This window comes from Euphorbia lathyris, chromosome 5 (assembly GCF_963576675.1).
Source record: "Euphorbia lathyris chromosome 5, ddEupLath1.1, whole genome shotgun sequence".
NCBI lineage: Eukaryota > Viridiplantae > Streptophyta > Magnoliopsida > Malpighiales > Euphorbiaceae > Euphorbia > Euphorbia lathyris.
Window position 1 is genome coordinate 61,960,001 of NC_088914.1, and position 14,686 is coordinate 61,974,686.

The 14,686-nt window shown below is 44.3% G+C and overlaps 1 protein-coding gene across 1 annotated transcript; it reads right to left on the reverse strand.

Annotated features, from left to right (window-relative positions):
• Positions 1–7,209: 7,209 nt before the first annotated feature.
• On the reverse strand, positions 7,210–11,598 carry LOC136230037 (small ribosomal subunit protein uS3m-like). Its single transcript, XM_066018972.1, has one exon. The coding sequence runs from the start codon at positions 9,884–9,886 to the stop codon at positions 7,772–7,774; it is 2,115 nt and encodes a 704-aa protein (XP_065875044.1). The 5' UTR covers positions 9,887–11,598; the 3' UTR covers positions 7,210–7,771.
• Between the last annotated feature and the right edge of the window lie 3,088 nt (positions 11,599–14,686).

Genomic DNA, 14,686 nt, shown 5'->3' on the forward strand with positions numbered 1-14,686 from the left:
ATCTTGCCAAAAATCCTTTCTTCTCTTAGGAAATATCTCCTCTGTGTTCTGATTCACTTGCTAAGAGCTTCTTGGGTGGGATGATGCGAATTGAACTTGACTCCACCCATAGAGGTGCATAGCCCGGCGAAATAAGGTTTTACCTAAGGACGGTTGCTACGCGAATGCCTAACCTACTCGCTAACTCGAGTCCAAAAACTAAGGCAATAATCATTGTTCACCGACGGAAGCGAAGCAAGACGACTAGCTAGCCAACGGAGGCGTTAAGCCGCCAGAGGCCGTACGCTGACAAGCCCAATCCAACGGAAGGGAGCCTCTAACTTGCCTGACCAAAGGAGAAGAAAAGAAGAGTAGTTGAAAAGGAAGAAGGAGAAGGGGAGGGGCATTGGCTTAACTTCACGTAGCTCCTTGTCAGGAAATTGGTCCCTGAATTCTAAAATTACCCAATGATCGGGAAGATTTCCTTTCCCTGACACAATGATCTACCCCCAGCCGGACGGAACGGCGTTACGCGGTCTTCAGTTTTGGGGTGGGGTTTCGCCCTCCTTTGTCACTGTTGTTCGCGAAATCCAGACTACTTGCTCTCTTTCTTTTCTTAATGAACCCAGCGGCGCTCTAGATTGAATCTGTCTTGGCACTGTTGGGCTTGAAGCGAAGATGGATTGGGAGCTATCTCGCAGGAGGTAATACGATGGCCAGAAGATCTTTCTCTAGCTAAGTAGAGGATCTTTAGACGAACTGCTCGTTCTTTACCTGTGATCTAGTGTTCAATGCAGCAGGTAAAGCTCCCGATCATTGAAAATAGAAAGCAGCTGATTCCGTCGCATGTTGGAGATCGTTTTGACTGGAATTCAATCGTGCAAGTTGAATGAAACACCGTATTGGCTGTTAAACTCCGATGTGATTCTATAACTTGCTCAAGTCTAATGACAGACAGAGAGGCGAGAAAGGTAGAAAGATAGGGGATAATAAAGTGGCTTGATAGTTCGATTTCTAGGAAGCGAAGCAACTAGTTTACGGAGCAAACCGATATAAGAAAGGTTAAAACCGTTAGGACATAACAGTTAGGAAGTGCCGTAACATAACAGATATGAAGTGCAGAAAGAAGATAGTGTTCTTATCCTTGCTTTAGCTATTAGTGGACTCCCCTCGACTCTGACTGTTAAGTCGAGTTGCTTCGCTCCAGCCCGAAGAGGAATACATCTGTCACCCTAGCCCTGTGCCTTTGCGCCCTGCTCCCAAGCCATAGCACTAGAGTATGTCCAGCCCGTAAAACCACTAGCCCGTGATGGCGTACTTCCTTCTTCCATACTGTTTTGTTTAAACCTTGTTTTTGTCATTTTCGGATCTGACCTTGAACTCGAACTGCTTTTCGAACTACCCTAAACTCAAACTGCTGAAAACTCGAACTCGTTAACTCGGAACTGCGAACTCAGGAGCTCTAAACTCCAAGAACAGCTTTGAACTGCCCTAACTCTATAGAAAAAGCATTAAAGACAAGCTGTATTAGAGAGCTCTAAAGCCGAAAAGCTGATCTCAATTCACTGCACTCTAGCTCGAGTCTAGCTTCATGAACTCCTTTAGAACGCCTTGGAACTTCATGAACTGCCAAGATAACTCTCTGAATGCGATAGCTCTTTCCTAACCTTGGAACTGCTTTGAAACTCAATAACTCGTATTTGGTAGTTAACCCGGGTGGTCTAATCGTTACCTAACCTTCCGGATCGAACAATTTGAGTTCAAAGCGGAAGCGGACTCTGCAGCAATGACCACTTTGAAAGCAGAGAAAGAGCCGATAGTAACCTTTTATGTGACACTTGCCCCATCGCTACCGGTTTCACCAAGAATTGCCTAACTAAACCTGCTCTTTTCGAGATCCTTAGCCCCCTTCAACTCCATCAACTCGGAAACTGCAATCAACTCGGAAACTGCAATCAACTCGGAATAGCGGAATACACTAACAACTGGACACTGCTTGAACTCAGAGCAGCCGCCTTAACTCCCCTTAACTCTAGAAAAGCCTTAAAAGAGAAAGAGCACTCACAAATGGTATAGAGCTGTACCCGGTTAAGAAACCGATTCCTGGGCCTAGGATCGATTTCAACTCGGAGATAGCCAGGTCTATAGCTTTGTGAACAGCATCGGATGACATAGCAACCGCAATAGAGCTATTATGCCTTAAGCCCGAAACTCCTCTTTCTAGTCTACCCACATTATTCTTTTCTTTTGAAAGAGAAATTAGCCACGTGAAAACAGCTGCCAGTTCAATCAATAGTTACGCCTTCAACCTGATTCAACAAGGGAGAGTTTCCCACCAATCAATCCTTCTTGATCAGTTTTATTGACTGACATAAAGATGCTTTTTCACTCTAGCTAGGGATAAGAACTGGCTTTCCTTTTCTGTCAATCGAGGATAACTTCTTTTCTCCGTTTACAAAACAAAGGCGGTCGTTCCACTCTTAATAAGCACTACTGTTAGCGAAGCTAGCTTTAGGATAATGAGTCGATAGACTTGTTTAGTTTTGGGATAGAGTGTTCCGTCAATAAGCTAGTTTTCACAGCTTGGATTCCATCAATAGGAACTACTGGGCAAGGCATAGGTTCTTGCTTACCTGGATTGGCTGCTTTCTTAGTTCTTTTAGTAAAGTATTCTCGGTATCTTGGTTATTAAGACTGCTCTCAACCCCTTCCTTCGTAGAGCTGTTTATTGAGTTAGTTTGCTCCTTCGGCTCCTGCTGCCCCTAGGTGTTTCGGAAGAAAAAGTGGATGGCACAGTACAGTAGTATAGATTCAAATCAACTAAAAGCTGAAAGAATCAGGGTAAATTCCGACCTGCCGGTCATATGAGCGAGTGGGCGGCGGCTATGAGTTAGTTGGCTTCCCTTCCCTTTCTTTCATGATAGAGTCTCTAAGAGAGAATGCGACGGTTCCGCCTGAGTGGATTGAGGATAGATTGACTATTTCATAATACCGCTCCGTGGGGGATGTAAGTCCACCCAATTAATTCTTTTGGCCAGTCCAATCGGTGATTTCTGTTAATTAATCTCTTTCTTTGTTATGCCAATTTGACTGTCTTTTCTCAAATCTCGTCATCGGGAGTGGCAACTCTCTCAATCAACATTTTACCGTCTATCTTCCTTGGATCGTCGATCATCCTGGTCTCGACGCCGTTGAGCTCCCCCTGATCGCGAGCTCCTATTTTGCTTCTTCTTCGCTTTTTAGTGAAGCCCCCAGCCAGCCTTTGACTTGCCCCCCGTTTCCCTTCTGGTTAATTCACTCTTCACTCTACGAGACAGGTTCCTTGCACCTTGCGCTTAGTCACGTCCTTGCTTTGTTTGATAGGGTGTTCTGCATCCCCACTTGAAAACACTGACCCCTATTCTACAAATTGCATTACATTCATCAAGCGGTTGAATTCTACTCCGTATTTACCAGCAATCGAATGGGACAGTCATCCGAAGGTGCTAAAATCGGTGCTCAAGTCGTCCAGTATAGAATGAGTGTAGTAAGCCAAAGCGGTTTCTTTCGCCCGTCACGTTCTTAGAGAAATGTATCTTCTTTTTCTACGTTATTCCTTGGAATAGAATCTATCTTTCTTGGGTAAAATAAATAAAAAAGGCAGGGCCTATAAAAAGGAAAGCTCAATCTCAAACCAGGAATAAAGCCCGGCGGGAATTGAATAGGGGTGAAGTTCATTACCTCGACCTCGGTTTTACTTACCACCGCAACAGGTTTCTTTAGCTCTTCAGTAAGTAGCAAAGTCCGGGTTTTAGCTGTCGAAGAAAGCTCGGTCAGGTAAAGCTAGCATTTCGGGTTTAGCAGTTTGTTAGTCTTTTTGTTGCTGGACGGTATTCTCCGCTTTTCTCTTGCTGAACCTTGTATTCAAATAAGTAATCGAAGTTTGAAGTTTCAATATGAGAATAAAAAAAGTTTTTATCCGTTGAAGAAATATTTCCGGGCAGTCAACAAGTCTTTATTGCCGGGTGGACGAAAGGGAAGAAATCCAGTAAAGGTTTTGTTTTAGAAAGAAAATGCTTCTAATAAGCTTTCAAATAGCCTTCCATCTCAGCAAAGCATATTCGCAATTCGGGAAGGTATACTCAGTAGGGAAGCAGAGTCGGTTTGTTAGCGCCTTCCGGAGTTTTATAGCTAGTCTTCTCTCCGTCCCGATTGCCGCCAGTCAGTAGGTAACTACATTCAACAGGAGAAAGGAAAAGAAGGATCAATGCCCGTAGCAGTCCCTTTTTAGCACAATTTTTCCTTTTCTTTCAGCAGCCTCCAATCGTAGGCCAGCTGCAAGCCCGCTTCTTATCTCAACAATGAAATGACATCTCGAAATCCCTAGGATAAGAGGAACGAACCTGAAACCTTCCCTTCAGCGCTTGACTTAGCCCTCAATCCCCTTGAGCTGCTAGCGAGCATCCCTCTTTGCTTTCTTTGAAGCGTGCATTGGTAACATAGATGACTTCGTTAAGGAAAGCTGCTTGAAAAGTGCTCATCTCTTTGCTCTCCTCCTTCTGCTAATGCTAATACCCCGTTCTTGGTTCTTAAAGATATGTCTCCAGCCCCTGTTATGTTAGCGTCTATAATCTTGGTTGGAGCTCTCTTCGGGAAAGAGTCTAAGCAGCCCGCCCATTTCTTCTTCAATTTCACAAAGAAGATTTTTGTGGTTTCAGCCCCTTCTACTATAATGTTAGGCAAGGTGCCTTCTGCTCTCTTCGATTTAGCAAGGAACTGAGTTTCTTTCCCTGAAGCTGTGAATAATCTATGTTTTTTTTACCTATCTAGATGAGCAAGCATCTGCCAATCATCGATGATATGTTGATAGCGTGAGCATTCTTCAGTCTTGTTTATCATGTTGATCACTACTGGAGAGTCCAGGTTAATTTCCAGTTGTTGAATATTCATATTGAAATGTCATTTGTAATCCTTCGCGCAGTGCTATGAGTTCCGCGTAAACACTAGTAGTCCAGGGGACGTGCTTTCCTTATCCATTGGCCTAATACGTAAGACTCCTCCTGCTCCGCCTGGTCCCGGATTGCCTTCCGATAATCCATCTGAGTTGAGTTTGATCCAACCTTATAAAGCATTTGACAATCTTGGTAAATTTTGGTTTGGAGCATTGTTGATTTCCTTTTCAAAAGTGGTATTCCGCTTGGTGACTGAATAAATATTGTTAAATGCGTGTTCATTCCTTTGCTTTGAATCCACAGCACAGTAGCCAACAAGCAAAAAAAAGTCTTCCAGGGAAGTTTCTTTTGTAAGAGGACAGATGAAGTGCAATTTGTTTTGAGCCATAACCTCAAGTTCATAATGATTAATTAGATGATGTGCATGTAGAGCTTGCCATACCTGTTGGGCTCGAGTACAGTCTCTTAGGATGTTTAAGGTAATTTCTTGTGGGAAATGGGGACACTGCTCTTCAGTACAGTACGTATTTTCCTTTTCAAAAGGAGCTTCTTGGTTTGTAAGCAGTCATGGCCATTTTTAAATTTAAAGAAAAAACTTGATTTTTGAGAAGGTATATTTAAATTTAAAATACATCCTTAGTGACTCCTGGAAGAGAGCAGATATATTTTTGGACTTCAAAGCATAAGCAAGTGTGTAGGCAGAACTAGTAGTTCTCTTACCGGACCGGCTAAGATTCCAGATGAAAGAGTCCTTAGTTGGCTTGTGCAATTTGAAAGTAAAGCTTTCCTTTCCACCATTTTTCAATATCTGTAGGGAGTTGAAATTAGAGATGGTCCAGCTTCCACTGGTTCTTACGATGATCTTATTTACTGTGAATGCATTTTCTCTTTGATTTATAGGTCCCTGGATCAAGTTTCTGAGTTCTAGTTCCGACTAGTGGAAAGACTCTGCTGGCTTGCCTTCTTCCCTTTTGCCCTCATTATCATTAAATAAAGTAAGTGGATGAGCATTGCTTGTCTTGCGTTTTTCGTGAGACATCTGCTCATTCAAAGTGGTCTCTTGAATCGAATGACTTTCTTGCCCTTTTCTTTTGGGTGTAACAAAGGGGCTGCTTGTTCACCCCGGAACGAGAAGAGTCGATTTAGAAGGCATAATGCTTTGTAAAATGCCTTTAACCTCAACCGCCGAATCAGAAGCCGAAACTGAATAAGACATCATAAGAAGCCGAATTCCCCGCTGAAGCATTCGAATGAGTAGACGCCGACACAGAAGAGTTTCATAGGCAGATGCCGCAGAATTGAATATGAATGTTGAAATTCATTCAAATGAAGAAATTAAACTTAACATTCGGCTAGGGAGTAACTGCGTAAGGTTAGGAATAAGCAATTACCTACTATCGCAACTACACTATCTAGACCTCAATTTTGTTTGCGTAAGATCGGTACTCGTCCTAGAGGCGGAAGGACAACGGGGAACTGAACTGGCCAATCCGGCTGGCTAATGATGCACTCATCCACTAATAGTAAGCGACGCTACGAGGGGAGTCATCCATGCGATATTGTGACTGAGCTATCTTTCACCTCGCATTCAGGGACGTTTTTTTTTTCATTTAGACTAAGCTGAACATGTGTTAGATTTCTTTCCGAAAAGCGAAAAAGGGTTCCGGATTTTGCACCATCGTGAATTCCTTTGAGCTGTTGGGGACTGCTCTCTAGGCACGAAGCAGCAGGATTAACTAATACCCGTTAAAGCTTCCCCAGAAAGTAGACCCGCCCCATCAGCTCAGCGAGAGTACACCCGACCCCAAGTCTCAGAGGTCGTCAGCACAGTGAACCAGATGATGGTTAGAAGACAGGTTGGAATCGAAGTGGACCTTCCATCTAATAGCCTGATATTTATCTTTCCGTGGCCAGAGAAGTAGGATGATAGTTTACAAGTAAATAAGAGAAATTAACGACGCAAGGGAAAAAACATATAAGTAATTGCCTTCTCTTTCCCCCCTTCGCCCCTTGGATGAGTAAGCTCCGTAAGCCAGCTCTTCGTTGGTTGGCCGCCCTCCTCCCGAAAGACAGAATTCCGCCCTCAGCCCTACAGGGAGAGGGGATGGATAGAGGAACAAGTACGGTAGGCGCCCAGAGTTTACCAACCTCAGTGACCGGCTCCTAAGAGTTCCCACCTGGGATTGGGGTTAGGCTGCTGCGCCATGCAGGCCCCGTGGGCTGCCTCAGCCCGACCCCGGTAACTCAGTAGAGTAGGCTCGCTGCTAACAGAGACTAGGAAAAACAATGCTGCCCTCACCTGCTAACCGCACTATACACATGCGGTTGATGTACGTATGCGGCCCTTGCGTCGATCTTACCTCCGCTGCTTGCCCGTGCGCGGGTCGACTCACAAGAAATGCAGCTAGCTTGCCAACTAACTGTTTATGTTTGAGCTTGTTGGCTTGCTCTTGCTTCATTGTTATTTAGACATTAGGTGAATTTACTTACTTGGTAGCCTACGTGAGTATCCGGATGGATAGAGACTGATCTCTTTCTACATACATATAGCCCCCCAGATATATACATACTTTTCTTCCTTTCTCCCAAAATTTAATTACCTGAATTTTAGCTCTTCTCTTTCTTATTTATTCTTACTACTATCACTTTCTAAACCAGGCCCGGCTTTTAAAACTGTGTCGTTTCGGGGTCGTACGCCTGTCCCAAAAAGGGCCATCATCGTACTATTTCGGCGATTACAAAAAAAAGGAGTATATCCCCTCTCCCTTAGTGTCTTTCCACTTCCGTCGTTCAGGAACAAACACTTCGCCTAATTCTTTCTTTTGAATCCCGGCCCGGTTTTTACCCACTAACCAATTACGTTACGACCATTGAACAAACTTGGTTGACGAACATGGTTTATGCGCCGCTAATGTAGCGGCTTGTCGAGCATTTGACAAACTCACACCATCCATTTCAAATGGGATTTGTCCCGTGGACACACGAGCAATCCAACCCGTAGGATTTCCTTTTCCTCTTCCCATTCTGACTTCTGTAGGTTTCCCGGTAATAGGGAGATCCGCGAGAACTCTTACCCATATCTTACCATTTCTTCGGAATTGTCCGCTCATAGCACGATGGAATTGTCCTATTATAGCCCGACGCGCTGCTTCAATGGCTCGATATGAAAGACGACCAGCTTTACAACTTTTAGTGCCATATCTTCCAAAACCAAGTTGTGTACCGTCCAGTTTGCAACCCCTACTACATCTGCCTTTACGATATTTACTATATTTAGTACGTTTCGGATATAGCATGTCCCCCTTTTTTTTACTATATGAAATCCACACTTTGACACCTAAGATTCCGTAACGAGTAGATACTTCTGCAAAAGCATAATCGATTTTCTGGTTAAATACATTACAAGATGTTTTTCCATACTTTCCGCATTCAGTTCTAGCTATTTCTGCGCCTTCTAATCGACCTGAGCAAGATATACGGATCCCCTCTACCCCTTTTTTCATTACTAATGGAATATCCTTCACTATTTTACTAAAAATGGAACGAAATGATCTTGTTTTGTTCCTCAGTTGAAAAGAGATGTCTTGAGCAATCAGAGAAGCACATTGATAAACAGATTTAATCTTGACCGACTCAATTAAGGTATTAGTGTTTGTTCTATTAGACAACAAAGATCGCATTTTTTTCATTTCGTTCAAATAAGAGTTGTACCCGTACGGAATTGTTCTGTTTCTCAGTATGATCTCTATCATCATCTCTATTCCCTTTATCAATTCTCCTATCCCACCTAGGTTTATGAATTTCTCTATCAATTCCATTACCTTATTCTTACCCATGAGGTTCCAACATTTGATCCTTAATTTCTCTAGGAGTTTTTCCCGGGCATCCCCAAAAATAAGGTTATTATACACTCCATCCCTTGGAAAGAAAAAGGTAGCACCGAAGAAAGGAAAAAGTGAGATGGTGGTTTTTGTTGTTCCCACGAAACGAAGATCATTCGCCAAGCGAATGAAGTGAGTCAACCTCTTTTTGGCTTCGGACAAACACTTTTTTTCGCTGGTCGAGCTTTCTACAAAAAAAGCGATGCGAGAACGTATTCTCTTATCTAAACTTTTTCCCTGTGCATTCGCTCCCCCCATCGTAGATGGTTCAGCCACGCCCGGTGCCACGAAATGATTGAGAACTACGACGGGGTCGAAATGAATTTGGTTCTTTGTATTCAATAAATATTGCATGACCGAATAATTCAAGGAGAGGCACACTGCAGGGAGGGTCCTTTTAAGTAGATGACTCGTCGGGCCGTCAGAGCGGGACTTGGACTTCTTTTTCTTTGTCTTTGGGTTGGACTTCTTTTTCTTTGTCTTTGGGAAAAATAACTTGAATAACTTTGTTTTTCTGAAGGAGTTGTCATTTTCTATCAGGAACGCTATGTCATTTACAACCCCGGCGTATTTCAGATGCTTGAAGGCCCCGCTGACCCGAAGTTCTTTAGAAAGATTTTTCTTTATCGATGGTGATCGGTCATGGTATCCATAGCGTTGCTTCTTTTTCGGCCAAATCCTGATTTCTTTTTCCTTCTCCCGGTCGTCGAGCCTGATCGACTCGACTCTTTTCCCTGCCCCCCGGCCTCTTACTTCGTTTCGTTCTTCCTCTCTATTGTCGCTTGAATGAAGACACCTGATCGGCCCGACTTTCCCGAATGTCCACCACCGTCCCTTCTCCTTACCGGGTCTGGTTTTTTCGCGTCGTTTCGGTCGACGGGGAAGAAAGAAATTAATGAATGTTCTTTTGGGAAAATGTAGAATAATACACCTACCGAGACGAAAGCCAAAGGTGAGTCTCGTAGGTGGACGTATCGAACCGAAATAAGATCTCAGATTGACATCTTGATACACTGATTTACCATAATAATAAATAGAGTCAATGGTGACTCCGCCGTGGAAAGAGCCGCTTCTTTCTTGCGGGGGGGCTTCCATTCACCAGCGCAGACTAAAAGTGCTCCCCGAACCGTGCTGGATAGTCACCCATCACACGGCTCTCACTCAAACCAACCCCACCTGTGGTGGATCCGGGGGGACAAAGTCAAAGCGCTTGATCCTTTGCCCCATACTTACTTTGAAATGCTCCTCCCCGCGCAGCGACGCTGCTCGTGATAGGCTTAGCTTTAAGCCGCTATCGTTCGGTTCGGATAAGTCAAGTCTCTTCGGTCGGTTCGCTCAGGTGGTCTTCCCGCCTTTAATTAAGGGGGCTTCCCTAACGTTCAGAGTTGTTCTGGTTTGATAAAGGAGCACCGGCCGAGCACCCTGAATGAATAAGAAATGGGCAGCAGAGGGAATCAATGATTCTTATTCAACCGAGTTGAAGCTAGCAACATGTCGATTACGCACCGGAGGTTGGTAAGAACTGAGGGACAATGCCTCCGAACCTAAGTGGGCCTATCAGCGAAGCAACTGGTACTTGATCGGGTGGGGAGCGGTTGGTTTGGTTTCGTGCAACGCCCTCGCAGCAGGAAGAGGCAGTTGTCGAAAGGAAACGTGCTTTGTTTTGTATAGGGATAAAAACCTGAACTGCGCACCCTGAGAAAAAATTTAGTAAAGCCTAAACGAAACGCCCTGTAAATCAAACTAAAGCGCTAACGCGCCTTGCCTTAGTTACCTTATTTCCCCATTCCAATTTTTTATTTTATTAGAATTAGAAAGAAAAGCTTTCGCCTTTATTGATATGATATAAAAGAAGCTTACTTACTAATAAAGCGGCAACAAGCACCTTCTTTCTCAAAGTAAAGTTTCACACTTCTTACTTTAGAAAGATTGCAGCGTTAGCGCTTTACTCAAAAAATCGAAAGTAAAGGCTCTTATTCTACGAATCTACAACTCTCTTTACTGAGCGAGACTCCACTCCATCCATATCTCTTCCCTACTAGTGGGTTATTCTTAATTTGATTTTCCATTTTTTCATTTGTGGTTTGACAGCTTAAACTAGGCTCCATTTTAGATAGGTTTTCGGTCTTAATCAAGATAGGGCAGGGACGCGTCGGAACGGAACGGTTGGTGGCTGCTTAGTCTCATCCGAGAGTCTAATCTCTTTGTACTGCTTTTTTTTTTCAAAGAAAAAAAAAAGAAAGAAGGGGGTCGATTTAGGCTCCTTCCCTTCCACTGCATAGCCGCGCTAGCAGGTACTATGAGCCCTCTGTCCCACGCATCTAACCAGCTCGCGTGGTTCACCGGTTCCACCGAAAACTCTCATTTGTTGAAGCGGAGCATAGTGCGCTTTAGGCGCCGAGCGATAAACGTCTCTTCTTTCGTTTCGGTTTATTCACTGATCTGAAACTTAGCACTTGTTTTCTTATTGGGGCGGCTGCGTTCTTGAATGAAGTCTATCCGAACCGAATTAGCACTTCTCAGATCAGGCTAGACCTCCCCATTTGAGCTGGGCGCCGGGGCCCTGGATGCGCTAGCGATCGGCACATAGGGGGTGGTTGCCCGGGTTTCTCGGCCTGGTATCCTGCACCTCGCGTTTATGATATCTACATTCAACTGTGGCCCGGAGACACGGTTGAAGCACGCCCGCCCAGTGTACTTCTTTCACGACATGCTCTGGTACCGGGTATATTCCTGTGGTCTTCTAGCGTTAGAAGAAGTCGTGTCCGTCCCGGACATCTGCAACGTCCTCCCACGCTTTTTTTCTTTTTTTAATTTAAAAAGGACAAAGGAAAAGACTGACCCATTCGGTGACTTTCGCGGTCGCCCTCACTGAACCGACTTGAATCTGAACTACGATTCAGATCAAGTCTGATCGAAATCGGATTTCCTTTTCGTGCCATATGCGCTTAGACTTTACTTTTAGCCCCTTTTCTTCCCGGTCCAATATTTGTTCTCGAAAGTCTTCGTTTCCGTGTATTCGCAAACTCTCAAAATTTATGACCAACCTTTCCTCTTTCTTTGCTGCACGAAAAGAAGCATCGACTGTGTGCGGAAGGAGAAGTGTGCCTGTCAATAGGTTCCGTTCTCATTCCTTGCCGCCGGAGAGCTAATTTTCACTGTTACTGAATTAATGGTCAATCAGCCTAGAGGCTTCCTTACTAAGCTTTCAGGTTTCAGGTGCGTAGCGTAGAAGCTCTAAGAATTAGCTATCTTTATTTGGCTAAAATGTGCAGCTAAAGGATGAGCAGCGGATATGCGTTATACAACCGATCCGCGACATCTTCCTTACCTTCTTTCCTTCGTTCCTGGTGATGTTGAATAAGCGGTGTGCATATGAATTGAATCATCAGCCATGGGACTAAAAGTAGTGAGTGGAATAGACTCCATAAGAATCTTACTCTAAAAATGAATTTTGAATAGAAAGATCTTCCTCAATAGAAACTGAACGTCTATCTTTGCTCTCAGTCCGGCTCCCGTGGGCTTTGTCCTATCCCAAAGAAACTTCTCCCGAAGACAGCATGCTTCTCCTATCCTGCTGAATAGGCTTCATGGCTGATAGTCATGAGATTTCTTATCTAAGCTGTACGGAGATCCGCAGCTAACTCATTATGTGACTGGTAGGCTAGATCCGCAAAGCAAAGAAGGGACAGTCATTATCTGCTGTTTTATCTTAGAATAATGGGTTCCACGGGTTGGGTTCTAGGTAGTATATCACCAGGGAGGGCACTCGTCCAATCTAGGGGTTGGCATACCATAGGAAGGTTCAGCTTGATCGGTAGTAATGAGATTTCAAAGTCGCAGACTGCGAAGAGATTGCTTGGAAGATAATAAGAACATATTACTTCCAAGTCATCGGAAGGATAAAGCGCAGTTCTCCGTTTCTCAAGGTATGAACTCTTGGAACCTTACTCCCTTGATTTACCTGGCCAAAAGAGTGCCGTTTCATCTGGTAACATAACCAATTTCTTCAAGACTTACTCCTTCTCATTTTGCAGCGGCCGTTTCTCAGAGAACCCGCTCTTCAAGTTTGAAATCTAGTGTTGGGCCTTCGGCAACTACGCCTGGCTTCATTGCTTCCGCCGCCACGACTGGACCAACGCCAACAATTCCTGTTTCAGGAACTCAGACTTTGCTTGGACTTCAGCGGCCCCTGGGTAAACGAATAAAGCATGCGCATGCTCGTCCACCGAGAAATAAGAAAACTCTTTTTTTCTAGGCCGACCTTCCTCATGATTCACCTGTTGACTCGACCCACCATGACGACGTTGCTTTTGAGACCCCGGCAGGTATGTTCTTTTCTTTTCTTTGCCGCTTAGATCTCATTTTTCCTATCTTAGCGTACCATTACTTTTCGTCACAGGTTCAGATCAAGCTGAAGACGAGCAGGCTAGTCAATCGGCGAACCCTGACTTGAACCTCACATTCGCGAAAAACCTGGTAACATCACCCACCCCCAGGGGAGCAATCTATGCTGTGAGTGAGCCAGGTCTGTCCTGGCGACCTTTTCTTTGTAGTGATCACTGTAATGTGTAAGGTTCAGAAGTGGATACAGAAGGCATGGCAGGGCCGATGATGACTCATCTAATTCCGTGCTGTGCTTTTCAAAATCCCGCTCAATCACGTAAATAAAGATCAGATAGTTAGTCTTCCTCGCCGTCTTAAAACGCACCCCTTTCTCTTACATCAAATTCACTGATAGCGATCGATTAATGAAAGGCGGGGGAACTCGTTCTCCGATGAGAGTTTCCTGCTTTCAAGCCAGTCAGACCTACAAGTGCGCTTGCTGGATTGGTTTAGTTGAACTCCACCGGGTATGTCTTTCGCAAAGTCAAGTGATTGTCTAATAGAAATAGAAGATCAAGCTCGGGTGAACACTCATAAATGAAATGAGATCAGGTGCCATTACACTCTCTCCCAATGTCATATGGAGTGGCTGGTGCATTTTCGACATTCAGATAGGTAGTCCATTTCACGATGAGAGATATAAATCGGGTTAGAATGAAAGCTAGCTTCAGAGTGGTATTTCTGGCTGCTTGGTTATAGAGTGCGGCTAGAAGCGGAGATTTTTCATCCTTTTTCTCTCCGCAATAGAATATATATAAGTAAGAAATTCCTTGACAATCCAACAAGCTTTTAGTTGGCCTGCGTGAAGGTTGTTTTGGTACAGCCAGATCCGCTTTGAGTGCCGTGGGATATAGAGAGGTGTCCGGTTCTCTCAGCGTCAGGTTAAGAAGTGATCCCGACCGAATCACTCAAATGGGTCATTGATGATGGCATGGCGAGGAACTCATCTTCTTCTCAATAAGAAATCTATCTCGTAGGATCTTCTAGTATGAATCGTAGCTTGCTTCAATTTTGTCTTTCCTTCGATGCAGAAAAATGCCTTCTCTTCTTAGAAATAAGAATCGGCATAAGGAAAGCGTAACCGTCAGTGCTGCTGGTACTCGTAAGTCAGCTGGCTACTAGGCAACTACCCCTCCGGTTACCCTCGCCCTATGGTTACTCGTCACTGCTCCTTCGGAGCCTCGCTCTACTAGTGGTTAGTATGAATAGGAAGATGAAAACGAATGCTCTTCGAATTGGTACCTAAACCCTAGCTAGTTCCTGCCACCTATGCTGCTCCCCGGTGATCAACGGAGACTAGTGCTTTTGCTGTTGTCTCCGCCACAGCAGCCTCCGCTGGAAAGAAGGGAGCAAGGCCATTTTTAGACTCAACCCCTTAAAGTACTGCTACATGGAATAAGCCAATCCATCTACATGATTCTCACATCTTGATCTTTCCACATTCGTATCATTATCATTGGGTAAAGCTTTTTTTTTCACTATTTATTAATTTCCAGTTGGTTCAGCGCC